The 26,553-nt window shown below is 39.9% G+C and overlaps 1 protein-coding gene across 4 annotated transcripts in view; it reads right to left on the bottom strand.

Moving 5' to 3' along the window:
- Positions 1–24,870, bottom strand: part of LOC125250937 (CD48 antigen-like) — a 97,850-nt gene extending 72,980 nt beyond the window's left edge. For all 4 annotated transcript variants that reach the window (XR_007180899.1, XR_007180898.1, XM_048163776.1 and 1 more), the window contains exons 1-4: positions 24,774–24,870; positions 23,841–24,149; positions 23,200–23,457; positions 22,865–23,002 (exon numbers count right to left, since the gene is read on the bottom strand). Coding sequence is in view for 2 of the 4 variants with exons in the window: in XM_048163776.1 (XP_048019733.1) it covers positions 22,865–23,002; positions 23,200–23,457; positions 23,841–24,149; positions 24,774–24,840 (772 nt within the window). In the remaining 2 variants the exon portion in view is untranslated. The remainder of the gene's footprint in view (positions 1–22,864; positions 23,003–23,199; positions 23,458–23,840; positions 24,150–24,773) is intronic.
- Positions 24,871–26,553: the final 1,683 nt, after the last annotated feature.

The raw sequence follows: 26,553 nt of genomic DNA, 5'->3' as shown, positions 1-26,553 counted from the left end.
ACAGTATATACTATTACCTGTAAAATAATATATTCAGTGTATGTTGCTTGTGTTTTCTGAAGACACTCGTAATTATTTTGTAATGTACTTAAATCACAAATACAGTGTACTTATAACACAAATTAAGTACACTTTAATATCACTAATCAAGCATGTAATTAGTCCCTACACAGACATATACTTAAAGTGTACTAAGTATACTTGAAGTTGTTCCAATTTAGCACACATAAGTATACTAAATATACTTAAAGTTGCATTTTAATACTACTTAATTTCAACTTAAATATACTTAGTACAAAATTAGTTGTTTCAAAATAGCACACTTTAAATGAACTATCATTAACACACTTGAAATATACTAATAATTAGTCTTGCTGCAAGTATACTTAGTATACTTTTTTTCACTAGGGACAACTGTCAGTTCCAGCTAGTTGACAGAGCCACCATAGCATTATTTTAGTTTTTTTCAAGGTTTCAATAACCATACCCTAGTGAAAAAAGTATGCTAAGTATACTTGCAGCCAGACTAATTATCAGTATATTTCAAGTGTGTTAATGATTAGTTAACTTAAAGTGTGCTATTTTGAAACAACTAATTTTGTACTAAGTATATTTCAGTTGTAATTAAGTTGTATAAAAGCAAAACTTTAAGTATATTTAGTGTACTTTTGTGTGCTAAATTGGAACAACTTCAAGTATACTTAGTACACTTTAAGTATATGCCTGTGGAGGGACTATGCTTGATTAGTGATTTTAAAGTGTACTTAATAAGTACACTTTATTTGTGATTTAAGTACATTTCAAATTAATTATGAGTGTCTTCCGAACACACAAGCAATATACTTTGAATATATTATTTTACAGGTAATAGTATATATGCTCAGTACCTTTGGCTTATTCCAAATACTAAAAATTTTGCAGTCAATAACAATATACTTTGTTATTACTTATACTTTGTATAATATAGTCAACATTTGAAGTGGATCAAAACCTTTCATCAAAGTTAACCTAAAACCTTCTTCTTAGGACAACTTTGATCAACTTTTTTGATCCACTTCAGATATTGACTACTGTACTTTGAATTACATAATCTCACACAATACAGTATTATAATTGTGCTACCATTTAAATACTGTTTAACAAATTACTTAGGTGACATTTTCCCAAAGTTGAATGCATTTGTTTTCAAGGCCATTAAAATAAATAAAATGTAACAACATCACTAATGAAGAGACATATTTCATCAACAAATCCAATGGGTTTTATTTAAACTTAACATGGTTTCAGCAAAACTTATGTTTTTCATTAAAGAAAAAAAAATTATTGGACCAATGGTGACCCTCAATACACAAATACAAATTACACATTATATTCCATTTTCTGATGAGCTTCTCATTGTGTCTGATGGCCACTTACACAGAGGCAGTGACCACAGAAACTCATGAAGAACAGCATCTGTTAACAGAATATACAAAAGATAGAAGATTAAAATAGTCTGTCTGAATCCTACATTGAACCAATACTATTTCTGAACAGTAAATGAGGATTAGCAGCAGGGAACTGTATCAGAATGGCATGTCGATATTGTTTTCAGCACATAGTCAAGCATACAACACTTTATGAATTAATATCGTCCCGGATTACGGGCCGATTTGACCAATCATATGAATGTTCCCTTTCGTGGGAACTATCGACGCTACGTCGGATGACGTGATGGGAACCTTCTGTCTTTTGTGTTCGTGAAGCACCTCTGTATCCAACCAATGAAAAGACGTGACGTCAGAGGCGGGTGACGTCACGGATCAGGAAGCTATAAAGCACACCTGAACACAAAGCACGCCAGCTTCTGTTGTCTTCAGCAAGCGCTCTCTGTATCTTGTCTGTCTTATTTATTGTTGTCTGTCTGATATATTCACACAGTGATCTCTTCGTCCGAGGACAAGAGTTTCAAAGCACAAAAATAAGACAAAAGCATTATGGCGGAAAAACAGCAGCAGTTTAAAAAGTGTACTCCTCCTTGTCCACGCTACATAGTGACAGGAGATACACACGACATGTGTGTGAAATGCCTGGGGGTTGAGCATGCACAGGCGGCTCTCGAGGGAGCCGTCTGTGTACACTGCGATCGGCTCACCCTCAGAGTGCTGCGATCTCGCCGGGCGCTCTTTGAGGAGGGCGCCGAGGCGAGTGTTCCCCGCGGGTCTGGTCCCGCTGCTGCCGAGGCACAGCGAAGGCTGCACTCATGGGGTTCACAGATGGATCTAGCAGAGGGGGAAGAGACGGGCGCTGCCCTATCGCTTCCCTTACCTGCTAGACCCAGTGTATCTCCTTTGGTGGCGGAAGCACGCGTAGCGGTTTCTTCCCCCCGAAGAGAGGCACCGATGCTTAACATATCTTCCTCCGAGGAGGTTGATGTGGAGAGCGTCGATGAGGAACCGCCATCCTCATCCCCTGCTTATGAGGAGCTATTAGAGGTAGTGACCAGGGCAGTAGAAAAGTTAAAAATCGACTGGCCCGCGGAGAAAGCTGAAAATAAACCAAAAAGTAAGCTTGATGAAAGGTTTCTTCCCGCGCGGTCACTACCTCAGCGCCGGGGTCTGCCATTTTTTCCCGACCTCCACACCAAGGTGTCGAGGTCGTGGAAGCGGCCAGTACAATACAGACTGTACAGCCCACAGACATCACTATATAGCAATATAGTTGGGCTGAAACGGCACGGCTATGGGGCGATGCCTCGGGTCGAGGAGACGCTCGCGAGCCATCTCTCACCCGAGTCCACATTGTCCCTTAAGACCCCGACGCTGCCCACCAAGCCCCTAAAGACAACTTCCAGCTTGGTGGGCAAGGCTTATTCGGCGGCAGGTCAGGCGGCGGCATGCCTTCACACTATGTCTATCTTACAGGCATACCAAGCCGACCTGCTGGGGGAAATTGATGACACTGGGGAAGCGTCCTTTGAGGCTATTCATGAGCTCAGAAAGGCAACAGATTTAGCTCTTCGGGCCACCAAGGAGACGGCCAAATCCATCGGCCGTTCTATGGCAGCCCTGGTGGCCATGGAGAGGCATCTCTGGCTCAACCTCTCAGACATCAAGGAGAGAGATAAAAACGTTCTCATGGACGCGCCGCTGTCTCCTGATGGCCTGTTCGGCGACGCAGTGTCAACTGTCGTCGACAGGTTTCAGGAGACACGAAAGCAGACAGCGGCATTCTCTAAAATTATTCCCCGCCGCTCTCATCCCCCCGAGGCTGCTGGCCGGGAGCAGCCTCGGCCGACAGCCAGCTCCTCAGCACACAGGGTGCAACAAAAAGCCAGTGTCGCCTCCCGTGCTCCCCCACAAAGATCTGGGGGGCCCGGGCGGGTGGCACAGGCGAAGCCTTCCGGAGGTAGGACGGATCTGAGGACCGTCATTATCTCCCGGAAGGCTTCAAAGAAGAGGTCCTGACCTTTTTAGTGCAGGATCTCTCGAGGGCAGCCCCCTCCGGGGGGATTCGGATATCGGGTCCCTCCCGGTGCCCTCAGGGGACCGTCCTGTCAACCCTGCCACCCAGCGTGCGTCAGGGCACAGCGGTCTCCGCCGATTCTCCGAGGAGGGTCGGCCAGCACGTGATTCGCCTGTCTGCCGGTGCGCCGCGTCAGATGGACGAGCCAAGTGCTCAAAAAAACACCAGAGACCAGTCTCGAGAGACTGGTTCCCTTAGTAGAATATTTGGAAGAGTGGAAAAATCTCCCGAATGTTTCGAAGTGGGTGCTGCTCATGGTAGAACAGGGCTACAGAATTCAGTTCGGTTCACGACCGCCCAAGTTCAATGGGGTGCTTCCTACGGTGGTAACCCCAGAGCAGTCTCTGGTGATGGAGCAAGAAGTAACAACGCTTTTGCAAAAAGGGGCTATAGAAAGGGTTTCCCCTCCCAGCAAAATGTCGGGCTTTTACAGCCGCTACTTCATTGTTCCGAAGAAGGATGGAGGGTTGCGTCCGATCATAGATTTACGTGTGTTAAATCGATCAGTAAGGAAGTTGAAGTTCAAAATGCTTACACTCAGACAGATCATCCCTCAGATCAGGTCCGAGGACTGGTTTGTAGCGATAGATCTGAAAGACGCATACTTTCATGTATCCATCCATCCTTCACACAGGAAGTTCCTCAGGTTTGCTTTCGGGGGCGAAGCTTACCAATACAGGGTTCTTCCGTTCGGCCTATCCCTCTCACCCCGCACGTTCACGAAGTGCGTGGATGCAGCGCTGGCTCCGCTGAGACTCCAGGGCATCCGCGTGCTGAACTATATTGACGATTGGTTGATACTAGCTCAAACAGAACAATTGGCAGTTCAACATCGAGATGTTGTTCTGTCGCACATGAAAAGGCTTGGGCTGAGGCTCAACGCCAAAAAGAGTGTGCTGGTCCCGAGTCAGGTTGCAAACTACTTAGGTGTAATCTGGGATTCCACCACGATGCAGGCGCAGTGTGTTAAATCGATCAGTAAAGAAGTTGAAGTTCAAAATGCTTACACTCAGACAGATCATCCCTCAGATCAGGTCCGAGGACTGGTTTGTAGCGATAGATCTGAAAGACGCATACTTTCAATTATCCATCCATCCTTCACACAGGAAGTTCCTCAGGTTTGCTTTCGGGGGCGAAGCTTACCAATACAGGGTTCTTCCGTTCGGCCTATCCCTCTCACCCCGCACGTTCACGAAGTGCGTGGATGCAGCGCTGGCTCCGCTGAGACTCCAGGGCATCCGCGTGCTGAACTATATCGACGATTGGTTGATACTAGCTCAAACAGAACAATTGGCAGTTCAACATCGAGATGTTGTTCTGTCGCACATGAAAAGGCTTGGGCTGAGGCTCAACGCCAAAAAGAGTGTGCTGGTCCCGAGTCAGGTTGCAAACTACTTAGGTGTAATCTGGGATTCCACCACGATGCGGGCGCAGTTGTCCCCTGCTCGTGTGAGTTCCATTCTCGGGGCCGTGAAAGGGGTGAAATTAGGCCAGTCACTCACTGTAAAACAGTTTCAGAGACTGTTGGGTCTGATGGCAGCTGCGTCCAATGTCATTACTTTTGGCCTCCTGCACATGAGACCCTTACAGTGGTGGCTCAGGACCAAGGGGTTTTCCCCGAGGGGAAATCCTTTTCGCATGATCAAAGTCACGCGGCGATGCCTTCGTGCTCTGGTCATGTGGAAGAAGCCTTGGTTCCTAACCCAGGGACCCGTGCTGGGGACTTCTGGTCGTTGTGTAATGCTTACGACAGATGCTTCCCTCACGGGCTGGGGGGCGATCATGAGTGGTCGCTCGGCTCAGGGTCTTTGGGAGGACCATCAGCTCTCCTGGCACATAAATCGGCTGGAGATGATGGCGGTGTTTCTTGCACTGAAACACTTCCTCCCAGACCTGAGAGATCACCATGTGTTGGTCCGTACGGACAACACTGCGGTGGTCTCGTACATCAACCATCAGGGGGGTTTGCGGTCTCGCCTATTATCAAAATTGGCCAGTCGCATCCTCCTCTGGTCCCAGGGAAAGCTCCTCTCACTGAGAGCAGCTTATATCCCCGGGCGGTTGAATGTGGGAGCGGACGCCCTGTCGAGGCAGGACGCGAGACCGGGGGAATGGAAACTCCACACCGAGGTGGTGGAGTTGATATGGAAAACTTTCAGTCGAGCTCAAGTCGATCTATTTGCCACAGAGGAGTCAGCCCAGTGCCCTCTGTGGTATTCACTTCAGCACCCAGCACCTCTAGGGCTGGATGCCATGCTACAGACGTGGCCGAGGCTGCGTCTGTATGCTTTCCCCCCAGTCTCAATGCTCCCGGGAGTTCTGGAGAAGGTTCGCCAGGAGAAGGTCGACCTAATATTGGTGGCCCCTTACTGGCCGACCAGAGTATGGTTTTCGGACATAATGTCTCTACTTCACGGCTCTCCCTTAGAGCTTCCTCTCAGGCAGGATCTCCTGTCTCAAGCGGGCGGCACGATTCTCCATCCCCGCCCAAAAATGTGGAAACTGTGGGCCTGGCCCCTGAGGGGGCAAGGCTCATAGGAACTGGTCTCTCAACCGAGGTTGTGGAGACCATCCTTCACTCCAGAGCTCCCTCCACGAGGAAGTTGTACTTATATAAATGGAAACTGTTCTCTATGTGGTGTGAACAGCATAATTTAGACCCGGTCCATTCTTCTGTCTCTGACGTGCTTCAGTTCCTTCAGGAAAAGTTCTCGGAAGGTTTAACCCCTTCCACGCTGAAAGTATATGTGGCCGCTATTTCGGCTCATCATATCCTCGCTGGGTCGAGACCCCCTAGTAGTACGCTTCCTCCGTGGTGCACTCAGGTTGAGACCTGTGGTGCGCACGAAGACCCCGACCTGGGACCTCGCTATTGTGCTCCAAGGGCTGGCTGAGGCTCCCTTCGAGCCTATAGAGGAGGTGTCAGATAAGTTCTTGACACTCAAAACCATCTTTCTTCTGGCTGTCTCTTCCCCGAAGAGAATCGGTGATTTACAAGCGCTGTCAGTCGCTCCATCTTGTCTTGAGTTTGCGCCAGGTATGGTGAAAGCCTTTTTGCATACCAGGCCTGGCTATGTTCCAAAGGTTCCAACGAGGGTCCCAGGTCCCATTGTACTGGAGGCTTTCTGCCCGCCTCCTTTTGCGAGTTTGGATCAGGAAAGGAAGAATCTGCTTTGCCCTGTAAGAGCGTTAGATGCTTATGTCCACAGAGCTGCCCTGTGGAGGAAGACAGAACAATTGTTTGTATGTTACGGGTCCCCTAAGAGGGGGGGCCCAGCATCTAAACAGCGGATGAGCATGTGGGTGGTCGAGGCCATCTCACTTGCGTATGAGACGGTGGGGTGTCCGTGTCCTCTGATGGTGCGTGCTCACTCCACGAGAGGTATGGCCGCGTCCAGAGCTCTCCTATCTGGTGTCTCTATGGACGACATCTGTGGTGCGGCTGGATGGTCATCCCAGCACACTTTTATCAGATTTTACAATCTTCACCTTAACATCACTCCGGGGGCCAGGGTGCTACAAGATAGCAGCCAGGCACTCGGAGACACGGCGTAGTTGGGATTGCGTTCCCATCACGTCATCCGACGTAGCGTCGATAGTTCCCACGAAAGGGAACGTCTCGGGTTACGAGTGTAACCCCTGTTCCCTGAGTAAGGGAACGAGACGCTACGTCGCGTGGCCGTATCTCCTGCATACCTGGTGCGCTTGCTTCAGACATTTTACAGAAGCTGGCGTGCTTTGTGTTCAGGTGTGCTTTATAGCTTCCTGATCCGTGACGTCACCCGCCTCTGACGTCACGTCTTTTCATTGGTTGGATACAGAGGTGCTTCACGAACACAAAAGACAGAAGGTTCCCATCACGTCATCCGACGTAGCGTCTCGTTCCCTTACTCAGGGAACAGGGGTTACACTCGTAACCCGAGACGTTTTGGTGCTGCATACAAACGTGCCATAAACCACCACACACAAACTCAAAAAGGAGATATCAAGCCGAAATATCGCTCTCCGTTTGTTAAAGCAAAAAAAAAAAAAAAAGTTTGTTAACTGGTAAGGCCAATTCACACCGCACCGACAACAGCCAACAAACGCCAACAAACTCGTCTGTTGGAGTTTGTTGGATCGGTGTGATACCCCTGTTGGCGTCTGTTGGCAGGGGCGCCGTTGGCACGGGGGACAGGGGGGTCAGGACCCCCGCAGTTTTGAAAAGATAGAAGTCGACCCCCGCACTTTTGATAAGGGCTGCTTCAATTAGTCACACTATATCATCTTTTAGCTTAGGATATTTTCTTTCAAATGAGACCATTTTCACGTTTCTGTAAGCGATCCGTTCGTAAATAATCAGCTGTTTTGTCGCGGTCGCGGATGTGAACAGGAAATGCGCTCTCGAACGGAGAAACACGCGATCTCCAAACCATCGATCAAAGCATGCTAACATAACGTTTTAGGACAGGTCGATGGTATATAAATCATGCCCGAACGTTAGCGTCTGTCAATCAAGCCAAACCGTCCATTCAGAAACCGAGAAATTTGACACTTAAGGTAAGGAGGCTGATCTCTCAGGTTGACGCGCGAGCTGGCTTGACTGAAGTTTTCGTGAGGATTTATAGTTTATGGACTGTTTTGATTTCGGTAATTACATCTTGAAAGGCAAAAGCATTGATGGCATCTATAAAAGAGATATCTGAAATAGAAACGAAAGTGATATTGCCTCATCCAGTGGAGGACGCACGAGAGGAGATCTGTGCGTTTAACTGGTATGTGTATACTGTAATACTTAATTTACAATGCTTATCAGTGGCGTGCACTTTGATCGTTAAAGTGCCTTGTGCGGTCGCATCGCGGTGCTCCCGTGTTCCCGATGTGAACGTGAGCTCCAGTCCATAACAATTTAGAGCGCCCGTTGTCATAACAAACCCCCCCTCCCCCTCACTTTGAAAATGTCTCCTGCGCCCCTGTCTGTTGGCGTTGGTCGGAGTCGGTTTTCACCCAACTGAACATGTTTAATCGGCGTTTGTCGGGTCGTGGAATGTCTGCGCGGTGTGAACAGTTTTCCAACAAATGGCAACAAACTCTGACGTAATCTGACCGGGCTACGAACCGTTGCCATGACGATGAGGGAAGTCCCCTGCAAAGACAGCTGTTTGATCGTGCCCGCGCCTCACACACACACAACAAAGTACTGGAAACGTGACATCGCAGCTTGTTCGTTATAAAAAATAAAATACAGTTAAAAAAATAAAAATATACAAAAGGTACAATAGTCCATAGTGCAATCCGTGCCATTCAGCAAGAGCAGCTGCTCCACTTCACCGAAAGATAGAGGTAACGTTAGGCTAACATTAACCACTATGAGAGCTACGCAGGTTTACCTTCAGTTTCGTTTTTAATAATTCGTTTTGGCTTGTTTAGCTACATGGTTGTATATGGGTCTCGTTAATAAAAAGGGTCGCGCTATAAAAAAAAAAAGTTTAAAAACTGGTGAATACCAAACAATAGGTTCCGATCATGGTTGCGATCAGATCAATGGCTACAGCGCTTCGGATTTCAGTTTAGTATTTTTGTTTTGCCTCAATACTTTAATACAATGAAAATATATATGATACTATATTATTAATATAATAAACTTCCCTGACAATATTGTTAACATGGTTACACGTATGTAAGTTGTGGAATTTTCCCAGTCAGACGTCACTCGTTGGTCGGTGTTTGTTGGGGCGGTGTGAACATGACAGTTTTTTCCTCATAGAATTCTAAATCCAACGACCAACTTGTTCGTTGGCGTTTGTTGGTGTTTGTTGGCGTTTGTCGGTGCGGTGTGAATTGGCCTGTAGACTACAACTTACCTCCAAATAGCTGCACTTTTCCCCGGTTCTTTCAGGATTGCGTCGGCCATTAACACTTTTTTTGAGATGTAAACAGGTATGTATAGGCTGCACATCATTGAAAACACTAAAGGTACTCATTAATGTTATTCATAAGTGAAAAATAGTTATTTTTGCATTTTTCAGAGCGATTTCTGTCTTCCGGTTTGAAAAGCTGAGTTGGAGCACGTCATAAAATCTGACATCATCGTGTACTTTCGGCCCAAGTATGTGCATGGTCGAACATGCTGACGTAGACCGTTTCGAGCGATTCTCGACATATATTCATGTCATAAAGCTCATTTAGTCCAATCACTGCACTGTAGTATGCATAAGATTATAATTGTGGTATTATGCATGAGGAAGTGTCACTTCTCTCGTCTCAGTCTCTTGTCATTCAGAGACATTTCGTTGGTGTTTGATTCCTCAGTGCTACAACACAATGTGTTTTCCTGAGACGCGACCAGAGCAGAGGTTTGTGTGCATGTGGATTGTTTTGCTGTAATCTACCAGCACAAATGGAAAATATGTTCACATGAGATCGCATTACAACGGAAAATTCAAATGTCACAAAAGTGCAGCTCATTCACCTCTGCCTGCTCTAGCTGCGTTCAAACACGCGAGCCGTAGGCCGTTTCCTTCAGCACAGCAGCACGTGTTGCTTGTATTTTGCTCGAGATGCGGTCAGAACTGGAGTTTGAATACGAACACATGAAAAATACGATTATTATTATATGTGCCTACACGCGGAGCGCGCATATGATCGGTTTCAGCGCGGAGCTCCGTGGTGAGTTTAATAACACTAGCCACATGGCACATAGCTCATACAGAATAAAGTATCCGTGTTTAAAGTTTTTATTTCACACATTCTCCTGCACCAAACATTAATCAGCATGGTATAGTTATGCACACATATTTCATCAAGTCTTCTTCAAATGAATTATATGTGCAAACTGAACATTGATACAGTGGTGTATCTGAACGCGACGACACGATTATTCTAATAGACAAAAGACTGATTTTGACTGCAGTGCTTGTAAACATAATCAAAGTAGCCTATTATTAGCCCTATTTAATATTCTTTCACATTTCTTCCTTGTGCTTGGGAGTTTGTTGTCATTTTCTCCATGCTCATATATTAATATTCATTATTCTGTATAATGAGTGTGTTCTATGTCTGTGCTTCATTGGTTGTTCTCTCCCCTCTTCCCCCCTCTACACTCCCACTTTTCCAGAGCTTTACACGCCCATTTTACAGAGTTTTTGCAGCTCAGAGGTGTGAATGACCAGGGTAAAACAGGGGGGTTTCATGACCCTTTCAATTCCTAGCTGGTTGTAAAATTGCAAAAAAAAAAAGAAAAAAAAAGAAAAAAAAAAAGGCAGATATCAAATCATGAACTTCTAGGATCCTACAGCATCAGAGCAACTGTCTTTGAGATGAACAGGAATGCTCCATTAGTTAGTCCAGTAAGGAAAGCTTTCTCCAGGAATTACAGTATAGCACTCATAAGAGAACATAAATTGTTTGGTCAGTTTCAACTGACAACTTGATTTATTCTGAAGTATTCACAAGTTTACACGTACATGAAATCAAAATAAAGTAATTTGTATAGTAATTATGCGTATTTGGCGTGCTGTCCCAGGGAGGGCTCCGAGCTTAGAAATTGGTCTGAACCCAGAGTACTGCCTCTCCTTAACTGGGACAGAAACCAGCCAAGAGTGAGGTGATGGGGTGGTGGAGGGATGCTGTGAAACTTGTCACGGGATAGAGGTGAGAGATGGCTTATAAACCGGCTTCCTCTTGCACTGATTGGTTGATTTACCTGAACGTGCACCTCCCAAATTTAGTTAATTAAAGCTTCATTTATCAAATCTACCTGTACTTAACTATGTTAGTCCCAGTGAGATTTTAAAATCTCTTGTTCAACAGAAACCTGGTAAAAAATAAAAAGGCAGCAAATTCAAACAGCATAAAAATACAAATAAACAATATGATTACATTCAATTTCCAGAAAAGTTCAGACATTTTGTAAAATGCAATAACATCAAGAATCTATGATTTGTTCATTATCTTTAAGCTTTATTTAACTGACAAAACTACAAAGAAGATATTTCCAATGTTTTTACTAACCAAATTGATTGTATTTCGTAAATATTAACAAATGTTGATTTTGATGGCTATGGCACACTCCAAAAAAGGCAAAATAGAAGTGAAAAGGTAACAGAATATCCAAGTTAAACGGTTCTGAAACTGTCCACAGTTAGCAGGTGAACTGGTAATAGGTGAGGGTCATGATTGAGTGTAAAAGGAGCATCTCAATCTTTGCAATCAAAGATGGGTAATGGCTTGCCACTTTGTGTCAAATTTCATGAAAGGATTATCAAACGAATCAAAAATCACGTTTTTTAATGCAAGATTGCAAAGTATTTAGGTCTTTCACCATATACCATACATAATATTGTGAAATAATTCAGGAAATCCAGAGAAATCTCAGTCCCTGTGGCAAGGATGGAAACCTCTGTTTAATGTGTGTGACCTTTGCCTGGCATTGCATAAGAAACCATCAGGGTTGGGAAGGTTACTTTTAGAATGTATTTCACTAGTACAGATTACAAAATACATGCTTTAAAGGTCCCGTTCTTCGTGATCCCATGTTTCAAACTTTAGTTAGTGTGTAATGTTGTTGTTAGAGTATAAATAAAATCTGTAAAATTTTAAAGCGCAAAGTTCAATGCCAAGCGAGATATTTTATTTAACAGAAGTCGCTTACATCGAAAGGCCAGTTTGGACTACATCCCTCTAATTCCTTCACTAAAACAGTTTTTTGACTAACCTCCGCCCACAGGAATACACAATAGTTGCGTTTGTAGAGTGTGTTTGTCGCCATGTCGTCGAAACGCTGTTATTTTCATCCCGCAGTCCAATCACCTTTGTTTGGCCTTCCCAGGGACGCTGTACTTAGAGATCAATGGTTACAATTTATGTTTAACTCGGTTCCCGAAAATTATAATCCACATGTAAAACTATGTGCAGCACATTTTGCTGAGGACAGCTTCCTCAATCTCAATCAGTTTAATGCCGGATTCGCACAAAGATTATTCTTGAAAGATGGAGCAGAAGCTGCTGTCGAATCACAACACAGGAACCGCTGGCACAATCAGAACTCGTTACGTATTTCTGAAGGAGGGACTTCATAGAACAAGGAAGTCATCAGCCCGTTTTTATGACAGTGGAAACAGCGGTATACAAATAAGTAAATTATGTGAAAAATACTTTTTTTACACGCGAAACATGAACACATGTTATATTGCACACTATAAACACAATCAAAGCTTCAAAAAACCACGAAAAACGGGACCTTTAAAAAGTAATCTGTAACGTATTTCGTTACATTACTCAAGTTTAGTAACTTAATCTAAATACTTTGGAATACTTTGAAATACTTAACACAAAGGACCATATTAACTTGATGTTCTGTTTTAAGTTTAAAAACCTGTAATTAAAATGACCTCTAACCATCAGGATTTGGTTTTCCACTAAATTATATTTTTAACATCAGTTACAAAATATATATCTGTAGTTTATTAGACAACCTATGTGTTGGTAAAGAATTTCAATAAACAAATTAAGAAAATATTTGTTTGTTTTAACATCACATCCATATATAATTACTATTGATATCATTCCTAAATTATATTTTTATATGTGTAAAGATGTGCATCAGAGGGATTACAAAATATTAAATAACAACAATAAAATATTGTTAATAATATAGGTTGTTTTATAGGTGTATAGAGTCGAATTGACACAGTGGTTTAAATTGTTTTATTAACAAAGTTTGTTTGTAACATTTAGAATGTTTATAAAGAAAATGAAATGAAATGATCTACCCAATAATCTCGGTTTCTCAACAGTTTTTTGGATCTCTCCACCACGGCATTTTACAGATTTGGAAAAAAATGTGATCATTTTGTGTTAACTATCCCTAACATAAATATGTTTATACTAATATTTAACCTTAGTGCACTGATAGCTGCATTAATATTAACCATAAACAACAAACAGCAAAGAAAAAAAAACTATTCGATTTTTTAAAAATAATCCTTTTAATTATTATTAGTGATGCACCTATTTTGATTTTTCATGGCCAACAGAAGCAAATTGGCTGATTCTAATACTGGTTGCAGATTTTTTTAAAAGCAAATGTATTTGTTGTTTATTTGTTCAAAAAATGTGTAGCTCTTTGATATTAGAGGCAAACACTGGATTTTTATCACAATCCCAACAAAGATGTTATAAACATGAGCATGATCAGTTGTTTTTCATTTAAATTATTGTATAACTTCAAGATTAACAGCAAAAACAGCCTGGTCTGACTTCAGCTTTGTGAAATTATGCTACATAACATGAGACACCTGCATGAAATGTAAATTCACTCTCTGAAGGTGATGATACACGGGGCAACTTTTTGAGCAATGTTGCCGAGCAACGTTGCTTGGGCACTTTCCCACTGAGAATGAGCAACAAATATATATCTGGATACGTTAAGGTGATGATACACGGGGCAACTTTTTGAGCAATGTTGCTGGGCAATGTTGCTGGGCAATGTTGCCGTCAACGGGCAACCTGATGAGACACAGGGCAACTAATTAGGGCAACGGACAGTTGGCAGCAACTAATCAGAGAGGAGCAAATCTATTGCCAACTCAATAAATACTTTATTATAAACACTTGTTAAGCACTTTATTTCAACTTTTCAAATATTTTCTTCATTTTTATTAAAAATAAATGCCTTTCCGATCTGATTTGTGATAGGAAAAGGGAGAAGAGCGAGTTCGGCAAAAGGCGGATTCGAACCCGCGTCGATCGCATCAAAAGCTATTCAAATGTCAAACGCCCTACAGCCTACGTTACTGGAGACGTTAAAAAATCCCGTCTTTTTAGTATTTAACTGAAATCATTCAATAGCTTCATTACAGCATACACACATTACTTTCGGACAGTTGTTGGTATTTTAAGCAATATATGAGGTAAATTCCCTGTTTTGGGTTGACGCATGACAACTTACTAACGTAAAAAGATAAAAGTTCACACTCCTTTTCTCCGCTCCACTGCCGGTGAGAGGCCGCCATCTTGTTTTAATTTTTTCTGAAATCTCCGAACCGGTCACGTGATCGACTGCTAACATTCTGATTGGAGGATCTCAAAAAATTGCCAACGACCGATCTAACGTATCCAGATATATATTTGTTGCTCATTCTCAGTGGGAAAGTGCCCAAGCAACGTTGCTCGGCAACAATGCCCGGCAACATTGCTCAAAAAGTTCAAAAACCGTTATTTCTATTCTAAAATCTACAGATTATCCAGACTCATAACCATTTTGATTACACTCATGCTGATATTGTACTATTTGATGATCAGTAGTGGTTCGCTAAATATAATAATTCAATAAGCATTCAGGCTACAATAAGCACTTAACTTTTTAAAAATATATATTAAATAGATAATAAAAATATCTAGATAGCTGGCTGACTAAAGTAGGCTAAGTTTGAAAATGATATAATTTGTACATGGAGTTATTATATAAAAAGATACTTAATTTCTTTACAATTTATAGGTGTTATTTTAACAGTCAGTTATGTAAGTTTGATGATTAATAGCTTCTAGCAACATTAAATTCAGGAGAGAAGACAATTCTAGAGAAAAAGCATGTTTGATTTACATAAAGGCCTAACAAAGTTTGAGCGCGCACAGCCACACACGCAATATCTGAGCGAGAGCAAATAACGCCACGGAAACTGCCTCAAATTAAGTATAATGACGAGAAGAAAGCTGTGTGCGCTACAGTCAGAGGTTCTTGATTATCTAACGACTTTTTATTGGTTAAAATGAATGGAGAGTTAGGAGCCCGAGCACCCACCGGATTTCACTGCATTGACATGCGCGTCTTGGAAACGGCAAGCCTCGGGTGCCGCTTCACATTGCCACTCACCGCATAATAACGAACTCTCACGCGCAAAGATATAACAGCAGAGGCTACGTGCAACAAGTGAAATAATCAAACCAATAAGTCTTAAAACAGCTGTTGCATTTTACCGCGCAGCATATGCATCAGTGTAACAAATCAACATAAAAATTGAAAAAATCGCTCAGAAATCTGGGGGGGCCTAATGGCCTAGGCCCCCTCAGGCCCCCCCGTGGCTACGCCACTGGTCCACACGTAAGAGCGCTTTATCACTGAACGCAGGTTTTAAAGGTGCCCTAGAATCAAAAATTGAATTAAAAGTTCAATAGTAGCATAGTTAAATAACAAGAGTTCAGTACATGGAAATGACATACATTGAGTTTCAAACCCCATTGCTTCCTCCTTCTTATATAAATCTCATTTGTTTAAAAGACTTCCGGAAAACACGAGGATCTCAACATAACACCGACTGTTACATAACAGTCAGGATCATTAATATGTATGACCCCAATATTTGCATATATGCCAGCCCATGTTCAAGGCATTAGACAAGGAAAGGCAGTATTAACGTCTGGATCTGTGCACAGACAAGGTAAGCCAGCAAGAACAACAGCGAAAAATGGCAGATGGAGCAATAATAACTGACATGATCCATGATATCATGATATTTTTAGTGATATTTGTAAATTGTCTTTATAAATGTTTCGTTGCTAATGTACTGTTAAATGTGGTTAAAGTTACCATCATTTCTTACTGTATTCACGGAGACAAGAGAGCCGTCGCTATTTTCATTTTTAAACATGTGCAGTCTGTATAATGCATAAACAACTTCATTCTTTATAAATCTCTCCAACAGTGTAGAATTAGCCCGTTAGCCACGGAGCATAGCGTCAAACTCATACAGAATCAAACGTAAACATCAAAATAAATACTTTACTCACATAATTCGAAGCATGCATACAGCATGCATGACGAACATCTTGTAAAGATCCATTTGAGGGTTATATTAGCTGTGTGAACTGTAAATGCACTGCAATATAGTCGAGAGCTCGTGTGGCAGGGAGCGCGCCATTTAAAGGGGCGACGCTGCCAAAATCAGTAGTTAATGATGCCCCAAAATAGGCAGTTAAAAAAATTAATTAAAAAAAATATATGGGGTATTTTGAGCTGAAACTTCACAGACACATTCAGGAGACACCTTAGACTTATATTACATCTTGTGAAAAAGCATTCTTGGGCACCTTTAATAGAGGGTATGCACGTGACGTCATCGTCGACCGTTATGGCTGCGGTCACGTCCACTGAGTGGCACAAAGACTGAGCGGCAGCATTGATTTTTAGCGTGAATGCCGCGAAAAACACACAAAACACATCCAAAACGGGAAAGAGCCTTGTGATTGACTGAACAAATAGCTTTGACACAAAACCCTGAGGTATATATTTAAAGACTGCCGAAAGCTACAGAAAAAAAGCAAACTGATCGCTGCAATTCACAGAAACAACTGGACTCCAGGCAGAGAAACATGGATTTGCAGTTATCATTTTGTCAAATTGTTGGATTTTGAGGTAAAATCATACCGTATTGTATTGTTATATATTGTGTTGACAACTCATCAATTAAATATTTACTATATTCTGCATAATTTGGTGTTTTTAAATAAACACTGACAAAAACTATATAGGGCTGGACAATATGACGATATAACATTGATATAAGTGATTACGCGGATTTAAACCTACCTATATTGTGGTTATATAAAATATTTACAGGCAGATTTGCTTTATGTAATTCCCCGGCGTCAAATCAGGCACATATAAATGTCAGGAAACACGACTCCTGGGTGCATGTCAATATCCATGGATTAGGTTTATTTGACAAGTTGTAAGGAACACATTCAATTCCAGCATTTAGAGTAATTCGTTTGTTTTTCTCTCGTTTTCGCAATTTCCCCTATTAAATCCAGTCATGCAGCAGGTTCTTTTGCCACTCAGTCCAGCTGAGGGAGCGCGTTTTCGGCGGGAAAGTGACGTCGATGCATACCCTCTATAAGGGAGGGGTCGGTGAACTTAAAAAATGGTGTGTACTGATGTTAATTCATGTTTGTAGTAGGAAGAGATGATCGGTTCATGTACGCTTGAACTAAAAGGCAGCGATCTCACACACACACACACACACACACACACACACACACACACACACACACTCATGTCCCACCCACTTTTTAAAACAAAGTTACGCCACTGCCCGTGTATCATCACCTTTAGATCGGTCGTGGGCTTTTATTAGATTTATTAGATTTTTTTGGTTTTGGTCAATACTTTAAAAGGGCAATACAAACTTTATATAATGAATGTAATAGTTCAGTTAAACTTCCCTGGGGAACTACTCGTAGATTTAGCATCTCTCGGGGCATAAAACAAGGAGATCCGGCAGCCCCGTTTCTATTTCTCTTGGTCATGCAAACAATGACACTACATCTACATCATAACCCTTTTCAAGGCATCAGAATTAGGGACAAAGAAATTAAATGTTGTCAACTTGCTGATGATACAGCTATTTTTTTAAAAGATATATCACAGGTTAAAAAAGTTCTAGAGTGTCTCAATATTTTTTCTGAAGCTTCAGGTTTATCTTTAAATGTTAAAAAATGTACTCTTTTTCCACTTAAAGACAATAGTATTCCTTTAACCGAATTTGAAGGTATTCCAGTTAAGGAGGAGGTAAATTATCTTGGTATCAATATCTGTAAAAATCAGTCAGATAGAATACAATCTAATTTCCAACCCCTAATGTTGAAAATTAAAAAGAAACTTGATATGTGGCTCATGAGGGATTTGTCACTCAAAGGTAGGGTTCTTCTGTCCAAATCTGAGGGGTTATCTTGCTTAGTCTATCCTGCGAAAGTATTAGATGTGCCAAAATCTTTTCTTAAGAAAATTGATTCAACTTTATTCAATTTCATATGGAAAAACAAGCCTCACTATTTAAATAAAAATATTTTATGTAATTCTTATAATCAAGGAGGATTGAACGTGCTCGATTTTGCTTCTTCTAATACAATTTTCAAGTTGAACTGGATTAAACATTATACTAAGCATAAAGATAAGTTATGGTATATAATTCCAAATCTTATTTTTGAAAAAGTTGGTGGTATAGATTTTCTCCTAAAATGCGACTTTGAGGTTAACAAACTCCCTATTCAGCTATCCAGTTTTCATAGGCAGGCTCTTTTGTGTTGGCTTCTTATATACAAACATAATTTTTCCCCCCACAAACAGTTAATTTGGAATAATAAAATCATTAAATATAAGAATAAATCAATCTTCTATAACAATTGGTTTAAAAATGGTATCTTAATGGTCTCACAATTGATAAATGATAAGGGGTACTTATTTACATATTCTGAATTTTTACAGACATTCTGTATCCCTATATCTCCACGAGAATATAGCATCGTATTTGATGCAATACCAACAGGTCTTTTGAGACTTCTGCAAGGTATCAGTGAATCTCACAAGCAATCAACATTTAAAAAAGAGGTCTTGTTGGATGGTGTTGATATTAAAGACAATAAATGTAATAATAAATTATTCAGACGTTTGATTCACTGTCCTGCAACATTTCGATATAAATTCTTTTGGAATGATCTTTTTGAGAATATTAATTGGAGATTGATTTGGACTTATAACAATAAATACTGTATCAATAATAAAGTTAACGAAATATACTTTAAAATAATACATAAAATTTATCCAACAAAACATTTCCTAAAAAGATATAAAAATGATCTTTCTGAATCTTGTGTATTCTGTAAAATGGATTCTGAAACTATTTTGCATCTTTTTTTTTATTGTATATATGTTAAATTCTTTTGGATTGATGTAGAATATTTATTTAATATGTTAAGTGGAATCCAAATTAAGATAGAGAAAAAAGATGTTATTTTTTATTATGACAAAAAAGGTATAGATAAGAATCTTGTGTTTATGTTAAATCTTATAATATTACTTGGTAAATTTCATATACACAAATGTAAATGGTCTGAAAGGATACCCAATATCTCCCACTTCAAGGCTGACATGAAGATTTATTTTGAAACCTTACAAGGACTTTCAAACCGCAAAGCAATCAGAACTATGGACATTTACAAAGACTTAAATTCCTCTTCTTTATTTTAAATATACATGTATACCCTTTTCTGTTTTTTTTTTTTTTTTTTTTTTTGTCTTTTTCCCCCTCAATTTCTGAAACAATTTTTGTATCTTTCATATGAATGTTATGGTTTTGCAATATATAACTAAGTATTACTGATTTATGGTGATATCAAACTCACCAAAGCATTATTTGTGAAACATTTATATATGTTAAATATATGTGAAATGTGTTAAATAATAAAAAAAAAATAAAAAATAAAAAAAAGATCGGTCGTGGGCAATTTTTTGAGATCCTCCAATCAGAATGTTAGCAGCCGATCACGTGACCGGTTCGGAGATTTCAGAAAAAAATTCAAACAAGATGGCGGCCTCTCAGCGGCAGTGGAGCGGAGAAAAGGAGTGTGAACTTTTATCTTTTTACGCTAGTAAGTTGTCATGCGTCAACCCAAAACAGGGAATTTACCTCATATATTGCTTAAAATACCAACAACTGTCAGAAAGTAATGTGTGTATGCTGTAATGAAGCTATTGAATGATTTCAGTTAAATACTAAAAAGACGGGATTTTTTAAACGTCTCCAGTAACGTAGGCTGTCGGGCGTTTGACATTTGAATAGCTTTTGATGCGATCGACGCGGGTTCGAATCCGCCTTTTGCTGAACTCGCTCTTCTCCCTTTTCCTATCACAAATCAGATCGGAAAGGCATTTATTTTTAATAAAAATGATGAAAATATTTGAAAAGTTGAAATAAAGTGCCTAACAAGTGTTTATAATAAAGTATTTATTGAGTTGGCAATAGATTTGCTCCTCTCTGATTAGTTGCTGCCAACTGTCCGTTGCCCTGTGTCTCATCAGGTTGCCCGTTGGCGGCAACATTGCCCAGCAACATTGCTCAAAAAGTTGCCCCGTGTATCATCACCTTGACAGTAGAACAGCTGTGATATAGCGTTTCCATGGTTACCACTATACACAAAGCTACTTCATACGGAGATAAGAGGAAAAGCCATCAAATCTTTTCTGAAGACAGTTCCCTTCAGAGATACCTTCATACCAACCCCGATTTAATATTTAGATTATTCTTCCTATATTTCGCGAACAGTGAGCTTGTGCATGGTGCAGTATTTTCTCTGCTGGTGCGTCTGTTCTCTTTGTGTCCGTTTTCAGCGTGTGCCTGTGTTAACGTCCTGTTGACAGGCTTAGTAAATATTTCCTGAAATTTTGGGAAATTATTACAAAGCTTTTTGTTTGCAAGCCTGGAATAAAGATCAAAATAAAACTAAAAAACCTTTGGATTTATGACCAGCGGACTACTGCATCTCTATTTTTGATCATGAACTCGAGTATGCACCATATACCTAAACATTTGGAATGAATTATTTAAAGTCTTTAGGAAACAAGTCTTTAAAGATTTAAAGTCTGTCTGTAAAGTACACAAATAAATTGGCTTTATAAAACATTATTTAACGCATGATTAAGTGGATGTTAATTCTATGAGGATTTCGTGTTATTTTTCAAAGACCTAATAAATTCTTATAAATATTATACGTAGGCTAATGATAACCATACAAAGCTCAGCGTACGAGTAAATAGGAAAATAAGGAGTAAATAAAGAAAATAACATTTTCAAAGACCAAGAACAGGCCTACCTCAAGATGCTTTTTCAGATTAGATGTTGAATCCTTTGAAGTCGATCGAAGTTTTGTTGCAGGTAGACACAGCTTGCATTGCACTATGATGTTACTGTACATCCTTTTTCACGTTTATAAGTAAAACTGTCTTTGAATTTCCACTAGAGAAATGCGTTAGGCCCTGTTTTCCCGTCCATTTGTTACGTGCGATCTCATGTCTGACCTCTGCAGGTTGCTAATATCTGAACACTGAACAGGCAGCGCGCGTGTTTTTTTTTTTAAACGGACAGAGTCTGAGAATCATCAACATTGGTTGGTTAAAAATCCTCAAACAGCTTACGTTAATATCAAATGAAATAAATGACATAAAAAATCAAATCTAAAATACTTTTTGAATGTAACTGTAATTTGATTACCACCTATTTAAAATGTAACTGTAACGAAATACAGTTACTCAAATTTTGTATTTTAAATACGTAACGTCGTTACATGTATTTCGTTACTCCCCAACCCTGGAAACCATCATGCTGCTCTGTTAAATATAGTCACATGGGCTTGGGAATACTTTGGAAAACTGTTGTCACAGTCTGCTGCTGCATCAAGACATGCAACTCGAATATCTGTTACACAAGGAGAAAGCTATACATCTGTTCAATGCAGAGATGCTGCCGAGTTCTCTGGGCTCATCTCAGATGGTCCAGAAGACAATGGAAATGTGTGCTGTGGTCAGATGAGTCCATGTTTCAGCTTGTTTTTGGAAAAAAGGACAGGGAGTTCTCAGTCCCAAAGACGAAAAGGGACCATCCAGACTTTGATCAGTGACAGGTAAAAAGCAAACATCTGTCATGGTTTGGAAGTGCATTTGTACAAACGGCACAGATGACTTCCATATGTGTGAAAGGACCATTGAAGTGGAGGTGTATATTGGGGATTGTACAGAGACATATAATGCCTTTCCTGGGAAGTAAGACAATGCCAGGCCTCGTTCAGCATGTGCAACATCAGTGTGTTTTCTAGAAACTCTACACTGTAGACATGGATGTGCTTGACTGCCTGCAGTCCAGATCTGTCTCTTAATGAAAATGTATGACCCATCATGAAAGGAGAATCAGACAACGACAGTCACAGTTGTGCAGACGTCATGTATCAGATGAGATTGGGTAAAAAAATTCACCTGCAAAACTGCAACAATTAGTATTCTCAATTCCCAAACATTTAACCCTTTCAAGCGTGAGTTTAAAATATTCTAACTGGCCCCCCTTTCTCACTCAAATCTTGTTACATTTAGACACTTAGTCAGGACCCCTTGGGGACACTTTTTAACACACAGGTTCCCCTTTAGTGCCATTTTTTGAGGTGCAGGATACTCTTTGGTGTCAATACACAGACATGATGTAATGGTTTTGCAATAAATGCTGTGGCTGTATTTTTATTTGGCTGTTAAGTGTTTTATATTGTTGAAGTGGTTAGGTTTAGGGTAGGGGTGGGTATAAATATAAATATTTATAAAACAATTTCTGCATTTACAAATACATGCAGATAATTAAAAGCATCTTGATCTGAAGGCAAACAACAGAAAGCAATGGAGTAGCTGCATGCTGAAAAATGAAGGGATGCGTGTTAAAAAAAAGAGATACCAAATGTGCAATAAGCATACCTTGTTGCTCTTAAACCTTGTTTTCAGTACCAAAGAAGCTATTTCAGCTATAAATGTGAGATCAGTTTTTCAGTATTTGTGAGATGGACATACCTTTATTATTCTTGCAGCAACAGTAAAGGAGCAAAACTCCAAACACTAATATTCCCACAGGAATCACAGTAATGATCAAAATGAAGGTTAAATTGAATCCCGAGCTTGGACTATGGGGGATTGATTGTCTTTCATTTTCTGGAAAGCAAGAGATGAAGAACAACATGAATCAGCCTGTTCATAGTAAACTTTACAATCACTTAATTATCTAATAATATTTAAAATTAAACATTGAATAGTAAACCAAAAAGTAAACAAAATGCAGATTTGAGCATTATCTACTTTATTCTCACTGTATGTACACACACACATCTTGAATAGAAGCAGATATTTACCTTCACGGATCTGTGTAATGTTTATGCTCTCTTTTTTCCAGCTAACCGGGTTGCTATGGTTACAGATGATGGATTCCTCACTGCAGTTCAGGATGAGAGTGTAGATCTCATGTGATGTCACTTCCTCTGGAGAGCATCTGTTGTTCTGATAGCTGGAGTTTATCATGAGGTCATGAGCTCTGCATGTGAAGTTCACAGTACAGGAGTCACTGCTGGACCAGTTTGAGTTTACAGTCAGAACAGGAGCCTCCACAGCGTCTGAAACACACATTTACTCCAAGATCAGAATCACTTACAGACCAGTGGTGTAAAAAGTTTTAAATGCTTGTTTTGTTGAATAAAGACCACAGTAGAGATGCAGAACACATTCAAACCTAAAGACACACAAAATGAGTTTTCATCGCTAACCAAAAATATTTCTTTAACCACATTATTTATCTGTAATCTCTGTGAAACTTTTGAGTAAAGGACTCCAGTGTTGTTTTTGCTTTAATTAAAGTTGCAGAAATACCTGATGAATTAAATAAATGTGCCACAAACTGATTTTAATGTGCTCATTATATAAAAGTGAAAATTAAACAAATTACTCTTATGAATTATCCGCAGGAATACATTAAATCACACAATGAAATCACACTCACCTATAACAGATACTCTGAATATAATATCTGTGTTATTTTCTCCACTTGTTCTTGCTGTATAGAGTCCACTGTCTGTCTTCTGCATGTTCTTCAGTGTGAGAGAGAAGGTTTCATCATTGAAATCCACTCTGTTCTTGTAGGAAGAGTGAGGTCTTACTGTTTTAGATGCATGTATATATTTAACTATATTCTCTGATTTATCATTTGTCCAGGATAAATCATCAAACTCCTGTGGTATTTCCTGTGTCTGTATATCCAGTTGAACAGAATCTCCCGTCTGAACAAATACAGAGATCTCAGCACTGAACCCTGAGGAGAGAGAAACACACAGTTCAGCTGCTTTTGGATTTGGACCCATTTTACACCTTCATCTACTCAATCATCAACTCACACTCTTGTATTTGGTTGGATAAATAAATAAATCATAAGGTTTATTGGTTTATCAGTAATTTGTTGGTGCTGTGCTCATATAACTGTAACTGTCACAGTTACTGTAGTGTTTTATCATTTTTATATCACCAGCTGGTTGTTTTGTAAAGCGTCTCAGAGTGAAGCTCAATCCATGAATATAAAATACTTGACCAAGAAATATAACTAAAATATCACTAATAAATAAAACCGTGTAACTTTAGGAGCTCTAAAGCATCAGCAGTATAACTTTGTGATTTAACTCCTGAAAAACTGCTGTCTGTAAACAGATTTACATTTCTTTTTCTTTCACTAACAGAAATGACTCTTGAGAAATGCGATGTGAGAAATGAACCACTCTTTCTCTCTAGTGCTTTAGTTTGTCATCAGGAGCAGAAACCGTTCATGAGAAGCAGAACTATAGCAGACTGAACATGATGCTTTATACAAACATCATTATAGATGAAGCACTTGAAAACAAGACATTTCAGTTATTTATACACATTTAATAATTGACTGTATTACCTGTGTTACTGATGAGGAGAAGGATGAAGGATGTGAGCAGATGGTCTACTTCCATTGTAACAAACATTAAGATGGCTGAAGTTGTGTTCTTAAAACAGGAAGTTGAAAGAGTGAAATGACGCTTGTGTAGCCTCTCTGTAAATCTCCACCACAAACAGCTCATTCATATTTTGTCACGATCCACAGCTGGACAATTATAAGTTTAGTTAGATTTAATGTAATGCTTCCAAAAATAAAAAAAATAAAGCAGGAAATGTTTAAGAAATGTACAGCCTTTTAAAAACCTGCATATAGATGAGACTAAAAACTATAAAAACAGACATTAGTTTAAACCAGTGACAGAAAACATTCCAGCCTCCAACAATAGACAAATCCAAATGAGTAACTATACATAAATGTTAAACCTGATTCATGATACAAGCCACACACAGGTTTAGAGGATATATTTGAATTGACATTTGTGAAGCCCAACTAGAACAGAGGCCCAGTTTATCTGGATAGCATGAACCTGTCAACCTCTGCTGGTAGAAGTTATAACGACACCATCTGACTGCAGAAAACATCTTTTTCCATTGACAGCCATTCAAAAATATCAGTGTAAAAAAATTGCAAAAAAAAAAAAAAAGGCAGATATCAAATCATGAACTTCTAGGATCCTACAGCATCAGAGGAACTGTCTTTGAGATGAACAGGAATGCTCCATTAGTTAGTCCAGTAAGGAAAGCTTTCTCCAGGAATTACAGTATAGCACTCATAAGAGAACACAAATTGTTTGGTCAGTTTCAACTGACAACTTGATTTATTCTGAAGTATGCACAAGTTTACACGTACATGAAATCAAAATAAAGTAATTTGTAAAGTAATTATGCGTGTTTGGCATGCTGTCCCAGGGGAGGGCTCCGAGCTCGGAAATTGGCCTGAACCCAGAGTACTGCCTCTCCTTAACTGGGACAGAAATCAGCCAAGAGTGAGGTTATGGGGTGGTGGAGGGATGCTGTGAAACTTGTCACGGGATAGAGGTGAGAGATGGCTTATATACCGACTTCCTCTTGCACTGATTGGTTGATTTACCTGAATGTGCACCTCCCAAATTTAGTTAAGTAAAGCTTCATTTATCAAATCTACCTGTACTTAACCATGTTAGTCCCACTGAGATTTTAAAATCTCTTGTTCAACAGAAACCTGGTAAAAAAATAAAAAAGGCAGCAAATTCAAACAGCATAAAAACACAAATAAACAATATGATTACATTCAATTTCCAGAAAAGTTGAGACATTTTGTAAAATGCAACAAAATCAAGAATCTATGATTTGTTTATTATCTTTAAGCTTTATTTTACTGACAAAACTACAAAGAAGATATTTCCAGTGTTTTTACTGTCCAAATTGATTGTATTTCGTAAATATTAACAAATGTTGATTTTGATGGCTATGGCACACTCCAAAAAAGGCAAAATAGAAGTGAAAAGGTAACAGAATATCCAAGTTCTGAAACTGTCCACAGTTAGCAGGTGAACTGGTAATATGTGAGGGTCGTGATTGAGTGTAAAAGGAGCATCTCAATCTTTGCAATCAAAGATTGGTAATGGCTTGCCACTTTGTGTCAAATTTCATGGAAGGATTGTCAAACGAATCAAAAATCACATTTTTTAATGCAAGATTGCAAAGTATACCATACTTAATATTGTGAAATAATTCAGGGAATCCAGAGAAATCTCAGTCCCTGTGGCAAGGCAGGAAACCTCTGTTGATTGTGTGTGACCTTTGACCGGCATTGCATA

The sequence above is a fragment of the Megalobrama amblycephala genome, linkage group LG17, assembly GCF_018812025.1.
Source record: "Megalobrama amblycephala isolate DHTTF-2021 linkage group LG17, ASM1881202v1, whole genome shotgun sequence".
In the NCBI taxonomy this organism is placed as follows: domain Eukaryota; kingdom Metazoa; phylum Chordata; class Actinopteri; order Cypriniformes; family Xenocyprididae; genus Megalobrama; species Megalobrama amblycephala.
The sequence above is the reverse complement of the archived record's forward strand: the minus strand, read 5'-3'. Positions and strand labels throughout refer to the sequence as shown.